The sequence below is a fragment of the Dipteris shenzhenensis genome, chromosome 23 (assembly GCF_047967505.1).
Source record: "Dipteris shenzhenensis isolate YYH24624 ecotype China chromosome 23, Dip_SZ_1.0, whole genome shotgun sequence".
Lineage (NCBI taxonomy): Eukaryota > Viridiplantae > Streptophyta > Polypodiopsida > Gleicheniales > Dipteridaceae > Dipteris > Dipteris shenzhenensis.
The window spans coordinates 20,087,180-20,107,920 of NC_141618.1; the positions used below are offsets into that span (position 1 = coordinate 20,087,180).

At 42.3% G+C, this 20,741-nt stretch overlaps 1 protein-coding gene across 1 annotated transcript; it reads left to right on the top strand.

Moving 5' to 3' along the window:
* The first annotated feature begins 3,825 nt into the window (after nucleotides 1-3,825).
* LOC147887094 (uncharacterized) lies at nucleotides 3,826-6,154 on the top strand. Its single transcript, XM_087394990.1, has 2 exons — nucleotides 3,826-4,329; nucleotides 4,489-6,154. The coding sequence occupies exons 1-2, from the start codon at nucleotides 3,895-3,897 to the stop codon at nucleotides 5,503-5,505; spliced, it is 1,452 nt and encodes a 483-aa protein (XP_087251116.1). The 5' UTR covers nucleotides 3,826-3,894; the 3' UTR covers nucleotides 5,506-6,154.
* Nucleotides 6,155-20,741: the final 14,587 nt, after the last annotated feature.

Below are 20,741 nucleotides of genomic sequence, written 5' to 3' on the forward strand. Positions count from 1 at the left end.
AGGATGGCATGACCGATTCTGATAGCGAGAGTGATGACTATAAATCAAGTCATCACAACAATAAATCTTCAAAGAAGGGAAGCACTCCACCAAGGATCACACCACCAAGGACAGAGTGGAAGCCATGGCCCTAAGAGTAAAGGACGAAACGATGCAGGCCATAGAGCAAAAGTTTCACGTCTCTTAGCCACCACAGCTCCCACAAAGAGAGAATCTCTGGTGCCCACACTGTATGGCCAACCACATTGTCGATGAGTGACCAATCCTAAGAATAGACTCAACCCACTAGAATTGTCTCAACTCCCATGGTTATGGTGTGTCATTTGCAATGTTGTAGGCCATGTTGTAAATACCTATTTCTACAATATGAGGGTAACACAACCCCGGCCCCAACAATACCAACAGTTGCTAATCCCAGTTTATAGGCAACCAGAACTAGCCCAGTGTATAGGCAACCAGAACTAGCACCTAATGCACAAGTGCCAAGCTCCCAATCTTGCTCCAATAGTTCCAGTGCAACAACTCCAACCTGAGGAGCTGGAACCTCACTATGAGTATGAAATAAAATACCCTATGTACTACATGGGTAGTGTCAAAGGACTCATTCCAGTGTATGCGAATCAAGTAAGGACAACCACATATCAAACCTCTATCAAACGCCCATCAAGGGTTTCGGTTGTGGGGGAAACCACCGCATAGCAGAATGCCCACACAAGGGTAACCCCCTTACATTTCAACCTGTGTGCAGAGAATGTGGAGTTGGGCATGCATGCATGGAGACTAGCCGCTTAGAGCAAATCCTCACCCAACCAATGAAGTAAAACCTGATGTACCCATGGGGATAATTAGTGTGGAAAATCCTAGTGTGGCTACCCAAAGTGTGGTATCACAACGAGTCTTAGTCATAACAAGGCATTAGAAAGAAGTGACATGCCAAAAATTCCTTTCCACTCAAAAAGCAAAGAGCCCTCTAGCAAAAAAAGCCTTGCCAATCCCACAACTTAGTGAGCCCATGTCCAGTAGATCTACGAACAGTGCCCCCCAAGAAGCAAAGGAAGCATACCCTAATGCTGAAATTGAGAAAGCTCATTATCAAGCCTTGAAGAAATGGGTACAATAGAAGCAAGAAAAATTTGAGTCAAACAAGATGGCAGAAGTAGAGGTTAGAGCACCCTCATCACCTAATATTGACACAGTGATTGATCCCAACACCTTCCAAAGGATAATGGAGCAACATACAAAACATCCCCAATTGGATGGTGCTGCACTAGCCAGCTTGATAAGTTGCCCCATCACGATGACAATTCACCTTACTGCACTTCTTGCTTCCACCTCAAGTTGGTCCCCTATAACCTCTTCCTCTCCCCCAAGATCACATATTCCTCAGATATCACTTGTGTTTCCAATGCAAGACACCAGTAATGATTCCATCAATGAGCTTCTCGAATTGGATAATCCAAATTGCATAACCACATGGGAGTTGCAATATGATACAGATAGGATTCCCATGCCTGGTAATCCCATTGGTGATTTTTGGAAGTTATACCCAGATATGTTGTCAAGATGAGGATGGGACCTCTCCGAAATTTCAATGAGCATTCACGAAGCGCAAATCACTCCAGACATACGCAACGAATTGGAGCCACAACTTGCTTGGCGTAGACCAAAGCTGCTTAAAGAAAAGTACCTCCTTGAATACTTACAAGCTCCATCTTCCTTTCGAATGCATCCCACGTTTGATGTAGGTTCCCGTCACTACCGGTGGGATGCCAATCATCATGATCCACATAGTGTAGATACTACTCGTAATTGGCTGCTAATTAATAAAAACTCCAGGATCAAATGGACAAGCCAAGAAACACTCATCATAGCCTTGGAAAAACATGCATCAACTATGCAAGGAAGTTATGACAAAACACTTAGGGAGAGTGAAAAATATAGTGAAGCTTTAGCAGTACTCTTGGAGGTGTCCCTTACCATTGATGACCATTTACCCAACCTCAGTTTCAACCCAAATCAATAGATAGACAACCAGCTGCCTCTTTCAAAGAGCCATATTATTCAAGGACAGTGTGTGATTTTTTTTCAAGAAATGGTTGAAACTGGCTTTTTAAAGACTAAGCAAACAATCTACGGTGCTCGTGGATTACAAGGAAAAGATCGACAACAAGCTCGATCCATCTATCATCGATGCCATCTTTACCATACTCATTAGGTAAAAAGAACCGCAGCACAACATCGTCTGTAGACTCAATCATAACCCGAGCATGGATAATCAAATTGGTCCAAGGGAGTTGTTAACTCTGTGGCAGCAAGGGCCAGAAGTGCAGTCTAGAGCAATAACGATGAGATCATTATGTGTGTAGAGTAGCAGCAAAGCTCCGCTTGTAATATCTTGAGCTTGAAAGATGGTGTGATGAATCTTAAAGGATGAGGATAGCCAAAATCCTCTCTAGAAAATATCCAATCATACTTGCAAAATCAATATCTAGAGAGAGAAATACTAAATTTAGAGAGAGAAAGACTAAAAGCCTACACTTTTTGAGGTCCCCCCACACTGTGTAGGGACCCAAAAGGTCCCCCCACTTTGTGTAGAGACTCAAAGGTCCCCCCACTTTGTGTAGAGACCCAAAAGGTCCCCAAAAAACTGGAGGGACTCTTGTCCAAAAGGTCTCCTACAAAAGAGATCCCACCACGGAGGTACCTACGGATTGTGTAGAGACCAACGTATATATCTCTCAATGGAATGAAGCTCCACTCTTTGGGGTTCAGTGTTCAAGATCACTATTTTGTTCATGTGATTGATCTCCATTGCCTTTACCCTTGCACTCCCTACCCTTGTACTCCCTCCTCCTCCGCCCTCTCCCTCCTCCCTCCTCCTCCTCCTCCCTCCACTCTCCTCCTCCTCGTCCTCCCTCCTCCTCCCTACTCCTCCCTCACCCTCCTCGTCCTCCTTCCTCCTCCCTTGTCCCTCCTCCTCACCCCTTAAACCTTGAAGTTGCAAAGGAGACTAGCTCATCACTCGTTAACCATGGACTCCTCCTAAACCCTGCAACCCCTCTGAACCCTGGAACTCCTAGATAGCTCTCTTAACCATGTCCCCTTTTTGAACCCTACAACCCCCTTCTAAACCCTTGAACTCTCGTGGAGGTGAGAGCCTTCATCCATCGTTGTGATCAAGCCCTCTTTCTCACCGATGTGTGCATGAGATCTGCTTTCCATGCTTTAGCCTACACCTCTCACTAGAATACGACCTGAGGACCTATGCTACAACAAGCAATGACACGATTGTAGGTGACCAACACCCTCGGAGCTTGCACTTGGGAAAGACAGTGACAACATCGGAGCTGTCAAAGTCATCACTAGATTTCAAGATCTCTTCTCTATCTATGTGATAATGTTCCATAACTTCATTAATTAGAAGATATTCACCATCCAAAATATTCAGTTGCTGAAATCATTATCACCTACCTTGATGTTCTAACCTAGATAGATAATATCATCATGTGACTTTGCCATGATGAAACTACTATGTACAAAAGATCAAGCATACATGAGATATTGGCAACAACATGCTAGAGATAGCCAAAAGGATTATAAGGTTGATGTAAGCAAGTGCAAGAACCAATGACAATCATCACCTCCTTGCTTTTCCTATCATCACAACATCGTACAGTGTGCTCTAGTATCGCAAGCTATGCGCGTGTGGCGAGACACGCTGGCGCCAAGTCAGCAGGCACGCAAGGAAACAGGCCCTAAGGGAAACAATTTACAAAAGCTTAAGGGAGGGTTGTGATGATGAATTTCATGTTGTAAGGAGAAAGAAGAGGGACTTCAATCAAGAAACTAAACTGTCCTTTGAAAAGGTCAATAGTTTTTGTGAGCAAGCAAGCTATGGAAGAGAAAGCTGTGGACGATTCCTCTTTTGGTAACCGCGTCGATCGCGTCTTTGGCTCCCTCGGCTCTGTCTCTTGGCGCCTCACAGACCAGCAGCTCCAACGCAAGGAGTGGCTCTCTGGCCGTGAGCGTCGCTCCTCCCGTGATGACGCCCCCTGTGCCTCCTCCTTCCAAGGCCTCAACATCCACCGCAATCGATCGCGCAAAATCTCCTCTTCTTTCCCTGCCGGTTGCGATAATGATGATGACGAAGATGATTATCCTGCTGACTTCGACGACAATGATGATGACGGTGATCATTCCGATCGTGGGGATCGCATGGATGTCGAAGGAGAGCCTGTCTTCCCGGCAGGTGGGTCTTTGGAAGATGCAGACGAAGAGGGTCGGCATATGAGAGGGCTTGTTGGATTAGATGCGACCCTTGATTTTGAGGTGTGTTTAATCTGTATCTTTTGACAGGGTAGTGGGCGTTGTCCTTATCTTTTCGTAAACAAGAAAGAGTTCGATTATGCATAAGTTGTTCGTAACTAATAACAACGTGTTCTTATCTAGGCAAACTTCTTACATTGCTTTCCTATTTTTCTTTTCTAGGATGAAGAAGACGAATTTGATAAGGCTGCGGTAGGGCGTGAAGGAAACGATGAAAGACTCTACATGAGAGAAGTTAAGGGGTCGCAAAGAAAGGTTGATATGTCTAATTCCCTTCCTCTATCCCTTTATGATTTGCAACATGCTCCAAGGGATTCTAGGGCTAATCATTTGGCAGCAAGAGCACGGTTGGAAGAGGATGCTAGGGATGCAGCGGCTAGCATAGTGTATCCTGAAAGGAGAGAGAAGCAGGATGGGATGGAACCAGAGCAGGAGAGATTGGAAGATGTCGAGGGTAAAATTCTTGCAGCAGAGCTTATTCCTGATGGAGAGAATACAACTATTGGAGCAAAGAGGGGCAGTGCCTGTTTGAGTAAAAATGCAGATTCTCAACTTTCAGCTACACAGCTGTCTGCCAAAAGCGAGGGGAAAGACAAACCAGTCAAACGGGTGAGATTCGCTCTTGATTTCGAGCATGATGTTGACAACCTGATACATCAGGAGATGGAACCGGTGCTTGGATTTGAGCTTACACATCAGGAGAAACCAAGAGTTAGGGCACCCCATGCATCAATAGTACCTGACCACGTGAGAAATCCTTCCAAGTACACTCACTATACTCTAGATTGGTCAGCTGAGGACAATGACAAATCAAATGCAGAGGCATTTAAGGCATGTGCTGAAATTTTAAGGAAGGATCTGGAAGAAGAATGTGAAGACCCCGAAGAACCTTTACAGAGGATTCAGTTTATACCTCGACCTTCTAAATCTTCAGAAGCTGGTCAACGGAGCAGCATGGAAGAAGCCAATCAGTCTTTGGCTTGTCCAATCAGGATAACACATTGTGAAGATGATTCCGAAAAGCAAAGCGAAAACCTAAGTGGGGCGGTCATTAGCTCAAAGACTGAGGAAGCTGCTGCTGCTTTGGAAACAATTTCAGAAGGCAAAACAATGAGGACACCTAAGAAGTACAGGTCAAAGAAAGGAGAAGCAGAAGCTGAAGACATGATGGAGATGTGAACTGGTCCTATACTCTCCAACATCTTTCAATGTGTCTTATCTAATAGGTGGCATTTGAAGGATAACTGTCAGGGCCCTGATCAAATTTAGTCATTGTCTCCTGCAGACAGCTGAGTTTCTTCATTCGTTTCTTGTTTTTTTGGGGTAAATTCTGCAATCGTGGTATCTTAATTTTAGTGCTGGTGTTGGAGATTGCTGTTGTAGTGAATGTTGTAATCTGACTACACTTCTTTGCTGGGCCTGAGAGGCATTACCTCATGATGAAATTCTTCATCATTTGCACAGAAAATTCCCAAATCTCCCCAACAAAGGGGTGAAAAGGAGTTTAAAAAAAACTTTAAAAATCCCAAGAAAAGGAAGATAATCCACCCCTTTCTTTCCCCCGAGCTCCCAACCCACCCACGCCTACACACACATGCATGCCCTCAGATTTTTCCATGAAGGTTGAACATCCAGTTTCTTTTTCTTATCTGACACTCATCCATCGTCTATTTACCTTGCTGGAGGGTGGTGCCATAGGTGTTAACGGTTCTTGTTATGTTATCTGTCAGTGCCTACTTTATTTAGGTACTGTTGTCTCTGCAGGACATTCACTGATAGCATTTGGTTGACACGTTGTTTGCTGCTACTGTTACTCTGTTGCATGGATTTTTTTCTGCTCGTATTGTATTCAGTTTAGATGCTCATTTGGGAGAGACTAAAATGAAATCTTTTAGACTTCACAAGCAGTTGTAGCTTGAATGAAATAGAAAGCCTAGAATGAAGGCGCTTCTTGAGATCATGAAGTATCAAAAGAGCATAGAGCCTCTAATCAAGAGATCTCCATTCACGCGATTGGTTATGGAGGTGGAGGTGGAGGTGGAGGTGGAGGAGTCCATAGAAGAAGGCATTGTAGAAAGCCTGGAATGAAGGCTCTTCTTGAGATCATGAAGTATCAAAAGAGCGAAGAGTCTCTAATCAAGAGATCTTTGTTCACTCGATTGGTCAAAGAGATTTTGCAATCCTACATGGATGATTGTCGTATTCAATCACTTGGACTGGCTGCATTACAAGAGGCAACAGAAATGGCTATGATATCCCTTCTTGAGGACACGAACTTGTGTGCAATCCATGCCAAGAGGGTTACAATCATGAAAAAAGACATGTAGTTAGCAAGGCAGATCAAAGGCAACCAATTTAGTGATTTATTGTTGTTGTGTTGACTATGGACACCAATTTTGGTTATCAGAATCAATTTTGTGCAAAGATGGTTATAAATATTTTCTAGTAATAGGATACCATTATACACTATAATTCTTCTTGATAATTTGGATCTGCATAGAGTGTTCGTGCAATAATAATATTTTGGGAAAATTAGTATGTTTTTAGTGAAATTAGGACTTCCAGATGAAAGGAAGTTTTCAAAGAAAAGGCCCAATCAAGGGCATGAAAAATTTTGCATCAAAATATCCAAAATTTGAATTATTTAAGGCTTGTAAACCTTGGAGGATGCCTCCCTAAAAAAAATTTCACAAAAAATGCCCCCGAATGGGGTATGTCCATGCAGGCACCAAATGTGGCCAGATGGGGATCCTTTGCTAGCCCCAAGTCATGCTTGCATGCACATACCTCCTCTAGGGGAAATTTTTGTGAAATTTTTTGGGGGGAAGCATCCCCCATGGTGTATTACTACCTAATACACCATGGGGGATGCTTCGCCCCAAACATTTTCATAAAAAACTCCCTCGGAGAGCACAGGCATGACTTGGGGTCAAACGGGAGTCCTCGTGTGGCTGAAATTTGTGCCTACATGCACATGCCCTCTTCTTGGGGATTTTTTTTGAACTTTTCTTGGGGGAAGCATCCCCCCCATGGCGTATACTACTTGTTTACAATGAGAACACAAAAATTTGACATAATCAAATCCAATGATATTGCAAAATACCCAACATCTAGGAAAAAGGAGAAGTATATATTAAATTTTGATATGTATATACAATATTTCTTGTATACTCCAACAGATGCACTTTTTATAAAATATTTTCTTGCTTTGCTTGAGCTAATATTGCTATTCCTCTAAGATGACAAGATAGTGGGTTCTGTGAATGTTTCTACAAGCTGCATGGCATCATAAACACCTACCAAAGCATCCAAAGTAGAGGCCACAATAAATCTTCTTGCTAGTCTCTCTCCAAAAGTGGAAAGTTCCAGATCCCACGTCACCAAAATACACCTGCGCACAGTTGGGGGTTGGGGTAAAGGCACCAAAATATACCTACACATAGATGGGGGTAAAGGCACAAAGGAGACTAGCTTTGAAAGTGCCCTACACTTTATCATCTCTCCTCCTTCCCATAAGGAGAGAATAAAGTATGGAAGCACACTAGGCTATGGGAATGGAACATTCCCATGTAGTGTCCTAGTGGCGAATCCATGCTAATGTTGTCACCTCAACTCCCATGTCATGTTGCAAAAGGATCAACTTCAATGACATCCTAAAAGTTGTGATAACATCAGCAATCTTTTTTAATCTCAAACTAAGAACATAAAATCATTCATATTGACAAAATATCATTGACTTACAATGTGGGCAGAATCTTTTTTGTCATATCTTGGTTGAGAAATATGGATGGAGATTTTGCTCTCATCAATTATTGGAGGTGGTGCTGATGATGAGGCCGCCATAGTGGTCTCAAGTCTCTGGTGTTTCTCCTCCCTCTCTACCTCGAATCTTTTTAGACCTCATGGAACTCCATCTCTGTAACTGTTGCATTACTAGAGTCATGCATTTCCTCCCACATAGTCAAGATTGGATGCTCCAACGTGTTTGCAGGTGCCAAATCTACGGACCTATCCAACCTCTCTTCTAAGTAGTCTAAGTCGATACTACTCTCCCAAGTAGAGAGTGCCCATGGTACTTCATCTTCTCTCAACTTTTTGACGTATTGGATGTCAATCAGAAATAAATATTCTCTATTTTCAATCAAAAACATACGGAAGGGTTAGAATCAAAACCTCATCCATCATACCTTCCTCCTTCCTCTTCTAACCATCCCATGGATGATGTTCCACTTACTTCTTCGGGGACCACATCCACCTTTCCTATGTGTTTTACTTTTGATGTGTGCTTTCCCTTGTCCAATGTTGCACTAGACCACTTTAGAGCAAGGGAGGCTTCCGCGTTGCACTAGACCACTCTAGAGCAAGGGAGGCTTCTGCAATCACATTGAGATTCTCTTCAACTTCAACATCTTGCTCTGCTACTGCTAGAAGAAGAGGTGGCTCTACCTTGATGAATGGAGGTGCATCTATGTTCTCCATTTCTAGATAAATTACATAATAGGCTATTTCTAGCGCTACAAAACAGGTTCCTACAAGACCTGCTTGTAGACCTAACTCTTCATCCTTTGAAATTCTTTTAATTTTTTTTGGAATAAGCGATTTATGAATTCTCTACAACCTATTCCTAAAAACACTATCAGCCTGAGGAGATTGATGAGAACCCATTCTACTCTATCTATTTCTAGCTAGATCATGTAAGGCTTAATTTTTTCTCTGATGTAATTTACCACATCTTTGAAAAGATCCAGGTGCTTGTGGACTGTGCCAATGACATCTATCTCGCGATCAAAAATCTCATACTTCTTTGCCTCTCTACTCAAATAGCGAGTATAAGTGTGATGAAGTCATGGTATGCCTCACAGGGCGTGGCCATTGGTGGAGGTTTATGGAAGATGGCAAGAGCAAGGAGAGGTTGTGAGGTGAGCACAATAAAGGCTATTTTCATATCTATGGCCCTTTATATAGTTGACTTCAGACTCTTTAAAGACCCTTAAAAGTCTACTACAATCTAGGTAATAAAACATTGGACAAAGTAATATATTGGCTTATTTTTTAATAGACCTAGTTCAATCCATCACCATGCTATGAATCACGAGGATAATTTAGCACAACACTCTTGCCAAAAGCAATCAATGTTTTAGAAGATTCATAAAGATAATGTGCCCTCATTGCAAAGAATCTAAAAATTGTGAACGAAAAAACTACTAATTTTATTGTGTTTAAAAAAATGACATCACACTTAACAAAAACTATTACATTTATTCAAAAACTATTACAACACACTTCCAAAACTATTACATTTATTCAAAAGCTATCACAACACACTTCAAAACTACTAATTTTATTAAGTATAGACTCATTGCCAGTACAAATGACATCACACTTTAAAAACTATTGCATTTATTCAATACTAATATGAATGGCCAAGTTACAAAGAGGCTTCCATTTGTTGAGCATTGATGTTCCTTTGAGTCATCTTCTCACTATCCTCCCATTTAGTGTAAAGAAAAAATCACTATCATCAAAGGTGACAACAATGTATTCTCGAATGTGCTTCAAGCTCCCACTATCTGTGACCTCAAGATATTGTATTTCCCCATTAAGAATATGTATCTCTTCCTCTGTGGTGTCCACTACATCACAATCCATAGGTATCCACCATGTGCCATGATTATTTTTCCAACGTCTGTAGCCATATCCCATGTAGCAAAATACTCTGCACTACTTGATATGTTATCACTATACTTTCTTTAGTAAGTATACATAGAAAATGGTCTCCCTTCTGCAAACCCTCCCTAACATCCCACATTGGGTATAGAAGATTATCAAGACATTTCTTTGCTAGGTATTTGCATACCCACATGGTCTTTGTTCTGTGGATGAAGACTAATTTGAAAAAATCTATTGTGCCCTGCCTTGTTGCAATAGAAGCACTGGATCTTCTTCTTTCTCTTTTTATCATCAAAAGAAGAGTATAATGGAGGGCATGAGCCAACAGACACCATAGATTTTAAACCGAAAGTAAACTTCATTGATGATTGAATATCTTATCTCATCTTCATCCTAACTACATCTATAGAGAATGGATCAAGGAAGAGGACATTCTTGACTATCAAAGTGAGGGCAGGAAAAAGGAATGAGGCTTCCATATGCAACTTCTCTTTGAGGTACTTAGTAACATGAATTATAGAAAAAAATACTAGAATTTGACAAGGAGGAAAAAATCCATCCTGAGAACATTTTCTCCCTGATATTTGAATCAATGCTTGAAATGTTCCTATGAGACTATCCAGAGGCTAGGTTTCAACTTTGGTAGAAGGAAAGATATTTACATAGGAAGCAAAGAAATATTTTAATGGGCCAATCAATCTCTCTCTCTCACTCTCCACCTCTCTCTCTCTCTCTCTCTCTCTCACACACACACACACACACACACACACACACACACACACACACACACACACACAGAGTTATGGATAAAATTGTCTAAGGAAAAAGGCATTAATATGTGTGTGTGTTTGTATATGTGGCAATAGTATAATAAAATATGGTGTGCATAGGGCCCAAGGTTGAGGTGGCAGGGCATGACCATGTGCCACCCTTCCATGTAAGAGGACCCATAAGGTGTGTTGTACATAATCCATGATAGTAATATTATAAAATGCAAGGTGGCATGGCTCCTCCATGTGCGACACCTCCACCTAGGCTGCATTTAGTGAGATATGGCTCAAAGTCCATGGGAGAAGCAATATAAAATAGGTGGAGATAGATATTATATTGAGTTATTCCTTCCATATGGGATAGGCCCATGTGGGGGAGGTATAGAAGGACCAAGAGAGCTAGTTAAATAATGGGGAAATTGGTAGGGATCACCTAAAGAGTAGTTGGCACAAAAATTTCACATACATCCATGTCTAGATTCTTCATAATCTCCAAGGTCTTTACCCTAGTATTGTTGCCAACCCTCCACTTGTCCTCCTAGAGGTTTGAACATATTATAAAATTGGAAAGAGACCAAGGGAGTATCATAGACTTGAGATATGGGGCTTGATTTATGTGGAAAATTGAGGCAAAGGGTTGTCGCACACAATTGAGAGTGCGTAACCACCTAGCCCACATGGGAGACTTTTCCACACACACCATGCATGTGGGAGGATACATTAATGTGGAGAGACCCCCTCTTTTGGCTATAAAAGGAAGGGGCAATTCCTTGATGAGACATGCTCATTCTTGTAAAGCCACCTAGCTAGTATTTTGATATTTCCTCTCATCCTTTCTTTCAAATAAAGTATGGTTCTCTTCCCTTGATGTCTACATCTCAACATTCCTCCTCCTATCATGTACATGCTTCTCTTCCCCCTCTCCCTTTCCCCTTGTGTCATAGTCTCCCTTTTCCTTCCCTCCACTTCTAATTCCTTTTTCACTCCTATGACATCCCTTTGCCCTCTTGATCTCCTTTTCTCTATGGCCTTTGAGCATCGCCATACTTAGCCTCTAGCCTCTGGTCTCGATTACTTTTCCGGCTAAAAGTTTTGGTGTGGCTGCTGGGATACGAATCTCCACGGCTAGTGGCCCCTCTTTTCCATCTTCTAAGCATGGCTGACATTCCCGTGTTTTGTGGACGGGTAGAAGAAAATCCAAATGAGTATCTTGTGGCCTTCAAGCACCGTTGTGTTTCTCTCAACTTTCTTACTGAAGACAGATGGCTATTGGTTCTTCCCACTGAGAAGATTGTGGGAGAGAGGGAAGGAGTCTCACTTGCGGCTTTCTCACATGCACAATGGGGGAATACACACAAAGGTGGAGGCTGAAAACAGTTTTCCTCTTCTTAGTTGTGAAAGCCAAAAGAACTCTAGTACAAAGAAATAGAAGAACCCTATATGTGGGTCTCAAAACCAAACTCAACTAACTAAGGTGGCATACTAACTGAGCCACGAACTAGTGTAGATAAGGATAGCTGTCATCCAACTATTATTCATGGGCGGTGTACCAACCGCATCTCTGTGACATAAATGCACAACAGTCACCCTGGCATATCGCGAGTGGAGCTCGATATCTCAACACTCCCCCTCGAGCTCAATCCCAATTCCTGCACACCAAGCAGGTCTCTGAACTTGCGCAGCTTCTCTGCGCCCAATGCTTTCGTGAATATGTCAACTACCTGATCCTCTGTGCTGACAAACTAGATCAATAAGACCTAGTAAAACCTTCTCCCGCACATAGTGATAATGCACCTCAATGTGCTTTGTTCTAGCATGAAAGACTGGGTTCTTTGCCAAGTGTATACTGCTCATGTTGTCACAATAAATGACAACTGGCCCATCCGTAGACTGATGCATATCATAAAGTAGCTTATGCAACCAAGCTACCTCACATGCCTCCAACAAGTTGAGAGTACTCTGCCCAAAAAAGACTGAAACCTTCGTCAACATCTAGGGGGAACCCATACAACACATCCATAAAGAGGCCTTCTGTGAGCATGTCATCTAAGGTGGTGACATGCATATGTAGGGGGAATCGATTGTGGGAACGAAGGGTTTCCACGAGTGCCAGCATTTCTACTCCAGGTGAGTGCAATGCAATCACCTTATATGAGAAGACAGATAACATTGGGATCATAGCGCATCGAGGGGGGGGGGTAGTACACATGGTGAAGATGAGTGGGTGAGCAGCAAGTAGATGAGTAGGGGAGCATATGAGTGATGAGTTAGAGGAGAGAGGGTGGGCCAAAGTAGAGCAAGTGTGAAAAAGAGCTGGAGGAGGGGTGTGGAGCAAAGTAGCAGAGCGTGTGGAGCAAAGTAGCAGAGCAAGGGAGGATGAGAGCAATGTAGTAAAATGCCAAATGCCACAAATCTTATATATTATAAAGTTTGAGCCATCGTGGTGGTTGGAGCCCAAGGTTCCATCCATATTAATTGCAGACCACCGTGGTGGAATCTTAGGTGCCACCCCAAACAGGCTGGTAATCATGAAGCAGATGCCATGTGGTGGGTGCACAGGCGACTCTGGTGGCTCGTAATTAACTGCTAGCTTGGTGGAATCTTAGCCACCATGATAGATGTGGCTGATAAGAGCCACCACCATCGGGTAGTAATTCCCACAAAGGTAAATAATGAAGCTCTAATCACTCACTACCATGAACTCTAGTTCTCTACTGAGCATCCGAGCCCCCGGTGACTAGTAATTTTTACTGCACTTGTAGCAATCATGCACGCTTAAGCCAAGTGGTGGGTGAGTGGTGGTTAGTAATTTTAACTGCCATCCTAGTGGAATCGTAGCCACAATAGATGTGGCTGTAATCACTCATTACCATGCACTCTAGTACTCTACTGAGCATGCGAGCCCGATGACTGGTAATTTTTACTACACTCATAGTGATCATGCATGCTTAAGCCCAGTGGTTGGTTGGTAATTTTAATGACCAGCCTGGTGGAATCGTAGCAACGACAGACGTGGCTGATGAGAGCCACCACCACTGTGTTGAGATATCGAGCTCCACTCATGGTAGGCCAGGGACCATTGTGCATTTATGTCACCGACTTGTTAACTGCATATGCGGTTGGTACACCACCCATGAATAATAGCTGGATGACAGCTATCTTATGTACTCTAGTTCGTGGCTCAGTTAGTATGCCACCTTAGTTAGCTGAGTTTGGTTTGAGACCCACATATAGGGTTCTTCTATTTCTTTGTACTAGAGTTCTTTTGGCTTTCACAACTAAGAAGAGGAAAACTGTTTTCAGCTTCCACCTTTGTGTGTATTCCCCCATTGTGTATGTGACAAAGCCGCAAGTGAGACTCCTTCCTTCTCTCCCACTATCTTCACATGATATCAGAGCCTAGTTCAGGGTAAGGAGCTCAAGAAAGCAAACCAAGTTCATGGTGTCCTGGTAAGAGGACCAGTGTTGCTTTCCTTTTTCGAGTTTGGGAGCACATCTCTACAGGTAGCACAGTCGGAAAGTGCAAGAGTGCATTGTCTTAGATTGAGACACCCTTCGCGGTGTGACGAGAGGGCAGTATAGGCTGCGTGAGTGGGTGAAGCCCTTGGTGACTTTATTTTTTTGATTCGAGGACATTTCGTCGAGGCCCAATTTGGAGGTGGAAGTTCTCTGCAAGCACTGGGAAAAAGGCCCTATTTTTGCTGTGCGACCACTGCTCTGCAGGTCGATGAAAAGTTGCCACAGAAATTGCATCATATGCCTGTGCGCAGAGATATTGGGAGTTACAGAATCATCCTTATTGCCTGTTCATGCAAAATCGTCACTAGGAAGTGACTAAAAAAAAAAGGGCCCTCACTCCTAATGTATAAGCTTATGCCTCATTTCAAAAAAAACCCCTATATCTCTGAGGTATTATGTATTTGTCTTTTGTCTTTTCGAGGGCCTTAGTCCTCATCATCCCCTGGAGTGCCTCCTTCAGAATCTGACCTGCAAGCCTTGCTCAACCATTTGACCAATAGAAACCAGGTTCTTGGTGATATTCAGGAAATGAAATACATCAGACAAGTATTTCTTTTTCCCATCCTGCATAGACAAAGGAATTTTACCAATCTGCATTTAATGATCAAGCATTCATAGCTTCAGACAGAAGCAGAGGCAGAGGCAGAGGTAAATCATATCAGAAAAGTGGTCCCCTTGATGCCATGATCCTTTGGCTACTACAAGGTGGTCAGATGTGAGTTACAAGATCAAATCCTCCCTTGGGTAGAAGCTGTGTTTTTTTGCAGTGACAGAATATTTTGCAATGTTCTATAATGGCATCTGATTCTCTTTCACAGATTGTCACTGAAAAGCTTGACAAGAATAACTTCCAAGCATGGAAGTTTAGAATGACGAATTTCCTTATGGGAAAAGGCTATTAGGAGTTCATTATGGGAAATGAAGAAGAACCAGTTCTTCCTAATGTTCCCAATCAATAGGAAATGCAGGCATTTAAAGGATGGCATGAGAGAGCCAAAAAAGTTATGTACTGGCTGTCTATCAGTATTTTAGATTCTATGATTGTGCATATTCAAGATGCAAGTACGCCAAAGGAGGCATGGGATACTTTGGCAAAAATGTACAGCACAAATACGCAAGCCAAGAAAATGCAGCTCAAGCAGGAGTTGCACAATGTGCAGAGAGAAAATATGAGCATCAATGACTACCACATGAAGGTGAAGAAAATTGCAGATGCACTTGCTTCCATCGGGTCGCCAGTGGAAGATGATGATTTAGTTTCTGTGACCTTGAATGGTCTAGGAAAGCATTATGCACAATTCCAGACATCCATTGTCGTCTATGAAAAATTTCTTGATTTTGAGGAGTTGTTTGCTCTTCTAATTTGTGAAGAGTAGAGAAATGGTGGTGCATCTTCTTCAGGAGGAACTTCAAAAGAAACTATCTTCTACTCAAATGTGCTGGAAGAGGTAGAGGTAGAGGTTGAGCAGGCCAATCTAGAGGCCATGGTAGAAATTAGAATATGTAGCAAACTCAAGAAAACTAGTCCTATGGAGGAGGACATGGTAACTCTAGAGGCAAGGGGAGCCAAAGAGGTCGTGGTGGATGGCAGAGAGGCCAAAATGCAAATAGCAATGTTGAATGCTACTACTGTGGTAAAATGGGTCATATGGCTAAAGACTGCTACAAAAAGTAGAATAACATCATGAATGGAAAATTGCAGCAAGGGAATTATGCATCTTCTAGTAGACAGGGTGATGACAGAAATGAGCATCTGTTTCTGTGACAAGTGCAAAAGAAAGCAATGATGTGTGGTATGTTGACTCAGGTGCATCAAACCACATGATAGGTCATGCAGAATGGATGCAGGATGCAAGGAAAATGGAAAGACCAGGATTTGTGGAGACTGGTGATGATACTGCACATCCTATTGTGCAGATTGGTAAAATTCATTTGTCTATGCAGGATAAGAAAAAGAAATACATGTCTGATGTATTTGATGTCCCGAATATCACCAAGAACCTAGTTTCTGTTGGTCAAATGGTTGAGTAGGGCTTGTAGGTCAGATTTAATCCTCATGGATGCTTTGTTGAGGATATGAAAAATAACGGTCGCTTGATAGCAAAAGGAAAGAAGAACAGCAGGATGTTTATGTTGGATGTGGACATGCCTGAATTGAGTGCAGCAATGTTTGCACATGGGACCGGTGTAGTTGCAGATATTGATATCTGGCATAAATGCATTGGTCATGTTAATGTACAACGACTTAAATCAATGCAGGCCTAAAATGTTGTTGCAGGATTGCCTAAATTCAAGGTTGCAAAAATGCATAAGGTGTGTGAAGCCTGTCAATTTGGAAAATAGGCAAGGAAATCATTTCCTAGACATGTTCAAGAGAGTAAGAAGCCATTGGAATTAATCCACTCTAATGTGTGGACAACTAAAGCTGCATCTATTGGAGGCTATCATTATTTTATCACTTTTATTGATGACTATAGCAGAAAAGTTTGGGTGTATTTTATGAAAAAGAAAAGTGAAGTGTTTGGTCATTTCAAAGCTTTTAAAGCTACGGTTGAAAAAGAAATAGGCTTGCAAATAAAATGCCTAAGGTCAGATGGAGGGGGAGAGTACCTCTCAAATGAGTTTGCAAGGTTCCTGCAGGAGCATGGCATAAAGCAGCAATATTCATGCATCATACCCCACAGCAAAATGGACTTACAGAAAGGAAAAACACGCATATTGGAGAGGTATCTCAGGCCATGCTAAATGAAAAAGACCTACCAGATTATTATTGGGCTGAAGTAGATGCTACAGCAGTTTACATAATGAACAAGACTCCCACTGCAACAATACATGGCATGACGCCAGAGAAGATGTATACTAGTAGGAAACCAGATATTTCTTATTTGAAAATTTTTGGTTGCATTGCCTATGTTCATGTGCCAGAGGAGTTGAGGTCCAAGTTGGATCCAAAAGCTGAGAAGTGCATCTTTATTGGTTATTCTTTGCATCAGAAAGGGTATAGATGCTATAACCCTTCTACTCGTAAGTTTACAGTGAGCAGAGATGTTGTATTTGATGAGATGAGTAGCTGGTATAAACCAGTAAATGTGATTGATGATGTAGATGCACAAAATGGTAACGCTGCACAGAATTCACAGTAGCAATCACAAAATATTAGTGGACCTGCAGTGTCCTCTAGCAGTGGTTCACATACTTTGCCATGGATAGGCAGATTGAGATCAAGAGAATCTCCTCAAAGCAATGCAGATAGTGGTATGCAGGTATCACGAAAAGGAAAAGAGAGGTAGAGCATCCCATGTTTGATGTGAATGCAGGTCATTCTTATGTGGATGGTGAATCTAGTGGCTCAGAACGAGCATTGATGATGAGTTGGGTATTCCTTTTATTGTTACACCTAAAGTAAGGAAGACTAGGGATGTTTTGAGAGCACTTGGAAGTGAGCCTATTTTGTGCAAGTCTACTAGAGCTAGGTATCTTGTGGATAGGCTGAAATATGATGGATTTACAACCATTCACTATGCCTATATGGTCAAAGTGATCTAGGAACCAAAATCCACTTCTTTTGAGCAAGCCATGGGAAAAGAAAAATGGGAGAAAGCCATGGATGAAGAAATGGATGCCTTGGAAGCAAATGCTACATGGGAATTGGTGCCTTTGCCTAAAGACAAGAATGCAATTAGCTGTAAGTGGGTTTATAAGGTGAAGCACAATGCAGATGGTTTTATGAACAGATACAAGGCAAGATTACTTGTCAAGGGGTATGCACAGACATATGGCATTGATTATGAAGAAACATTCAATCCGGTTGCAAGGATGGCAACCGTAAGAGCAGTCATTGCTATGGCTGCATCAAAGGGATGGTCTTTACATCAGATGGATGTAAAGAATGCCTTCTTGCATGGTGACTTGCAAGAAGAGGTCTTTATGGAGCAGCCACTAGGTTATGTTCATGCTGTTCATCCTGAGTTTGTTTGCAGGTTGAAGAAAGCCTTGTATGGCTTGAAGCAAGCACCTAGAGCATGGTATGACAAGATAGGATAGTATCTTGTCACTATTGGCTTTCAGATTTCCAAGGCAGATTTCTCACTTTATGTGAGAAAAACAAAGAAAGGTATTATGGTGCTTGTCATTTATGTTAATGATTTGATCATCACAGGTGATAGTGATGAAGATATCCTTCATGTGAAAATGCTATTGAAGCAGAAGTTTGAGATGAAGGATTTGGGAGAGCTGCGTTATTTCTTGGGCATTGAGGTGATTAGATCACCAAGTGGGATACGGCTCTTGCAGAGGTAGTATGGATTGGACATGCTGTCCAAATATGGGATGACAGGCTGTAAGACTATTTCAGTTCCTTTGGAGCAAAATGTGAAGCTAAGCACAAATGCAGGTGAGCTTCTGGAAGACCCTACTATGTACAGATGCATAGTAGGAAGTTTGATTTATATGACGATTACCAGGCCAGATTTGAGCTATGCTATTGGATTGGTAAGTCAGTTTATGCAGGCTCCAAGGAAACCACATTTGGATGCGGCCAGACGCATACTCAGGTATGTGAAGTCCACATTATAGTATGGAGTACTTTATGAGACAGGGGTTCAAATACAGTTGCATGGATACACTGATGCTGATTGGGCTGGTAGTATTTCTGATAGACGATCTACCAGTGGATATGTGTTCTCTTTTGGGAGTGCTGCAATCACTTGGAGTAGCAAGAAACAGCCTACAGTTGCCTTGTCGAGCACAGAGGCTGAGTACAGGGGTGCAGCAATGGCTGCATGTGAGGTAGCTTGGTTGCATAAGCTACTTTATGATATGCATCAGTCTACAAATGGGCCAGTTGTCATTTATTGTGACAACATGAGCAATATACACTTGGCAAATAACCCAGTCTATCATGCTAGAACAAAGCACATTGAGGTGCATTATCACGATGTGCAGGAGAAGGTTTTACTAGGTCTTATTGATCTAGTTTATGTCAGCACAGAGGATCAGGTAGCTGACATATTTACGAAGGCATTGGGCATAGAGAAGCTGCACAAGTTTAGAGACCTGCTTGGTGTGTAGGAATTGGGATTGAGCTCGAGGGGGTGTTGAGATATTGAGCTCCACTCGTGATATGCTAGGGTGACCATTGTGCATTTATGTCACCGACTTGTTAGCTACAGATGCGGTTGGTACACTGCCCATGAATAATAGCTGGATGATAGCTATCCTTATGTACTCTAGTTCATGGCTTAGTTAGTATGCCACCTTAGTTAGCTTAGTTTGGTTTGAGACCCACATATAGGGTTCTTCTATTTCTTTGTACTAGAGTTCTTTTGGCTTTGACAACTAAGAAGAGGAAAACTGTTTTTAGCCTCCACCTTTGTGTGTATTCCCCCATTGTGTATGTGAGAAAGCCGCAAGTGAGATTCCTTCCTTCTCTCCCACTATCTTCACACTGGGTAGTAATTCCCACAAAAGTAAATCATGAAGCCTAATCACCTCTAATCCCTCATTACCATGCACTCTAGCACTCTCCTGAGCATGCAAGCCTAGTGATTGGTAATTTATTACACTCGTAGTAATCATGCATGCAAGCCCAGTGGTGGTAACTGGAAGGTGAGTAATTGCGGGCCACTATGGTGGCTGGTAATTAACTACCAACTAGATGGGTCTTAGCCGCACCACCACATACATGGCTAGGAATCTTACATGCCACCACCTCTAATCACTCATTACCATGCAAGTTAGTGCTGTCACCTTGAATTACTCAAAATTCAAACCAACTACCATGGTGGCTCTCACCTTGACAGTGTAGTGGAGCTACAACCACCACGGTGGCTCTCACCCTGATAGTCTAGTCAGGCTACAAACTACAAACCATCGCTATTCCATTCCCTTAAGTGTTTCGTCTTCTATCCCTCTCGACCATTTCATTCTCCCTTGCAATAGGACTACAAACTCAAGCCTCTACTATTCCATTTCCTTCAGTATTTCATCTTCTATTCCCCTCAACCATTTCTTTCTCCCTTGTAATCAAACTCAAACTCAAGCATCCACTATTCCATTTCCTTCACTGTTTCAACTTCTATCACTCTCGATAATTTATATCTCCCTTGCACTCTTCCTGCAACTTCTATCCCCTCTCGTAATGGACCTTGCATAGTCTGGGAGCTCCTCACACAATCCTCCCCCTCTGTAGCATAGTGCAAGAGCCTCTTCTCCCCTGATCTTGAAATCGTGACATATGGGTATGGGAGCTCCTTTCTTGCTCTTCAAAAGCCTGATTTGGATGCTCTCCAAAACTTCACCAGGTTGGTACATGAGGTGAATGTGAACGAGGGGCAACTAGTCTGTTAAGGTCAAAAGATTGCCATCAATGAAAGCATGATTGAAAATGCTCTAGGAATTTCTAGAGGTAGTTTGCAAGCACACTTTTTCGAGAAGCAGTTGAAGAGACATGATTTT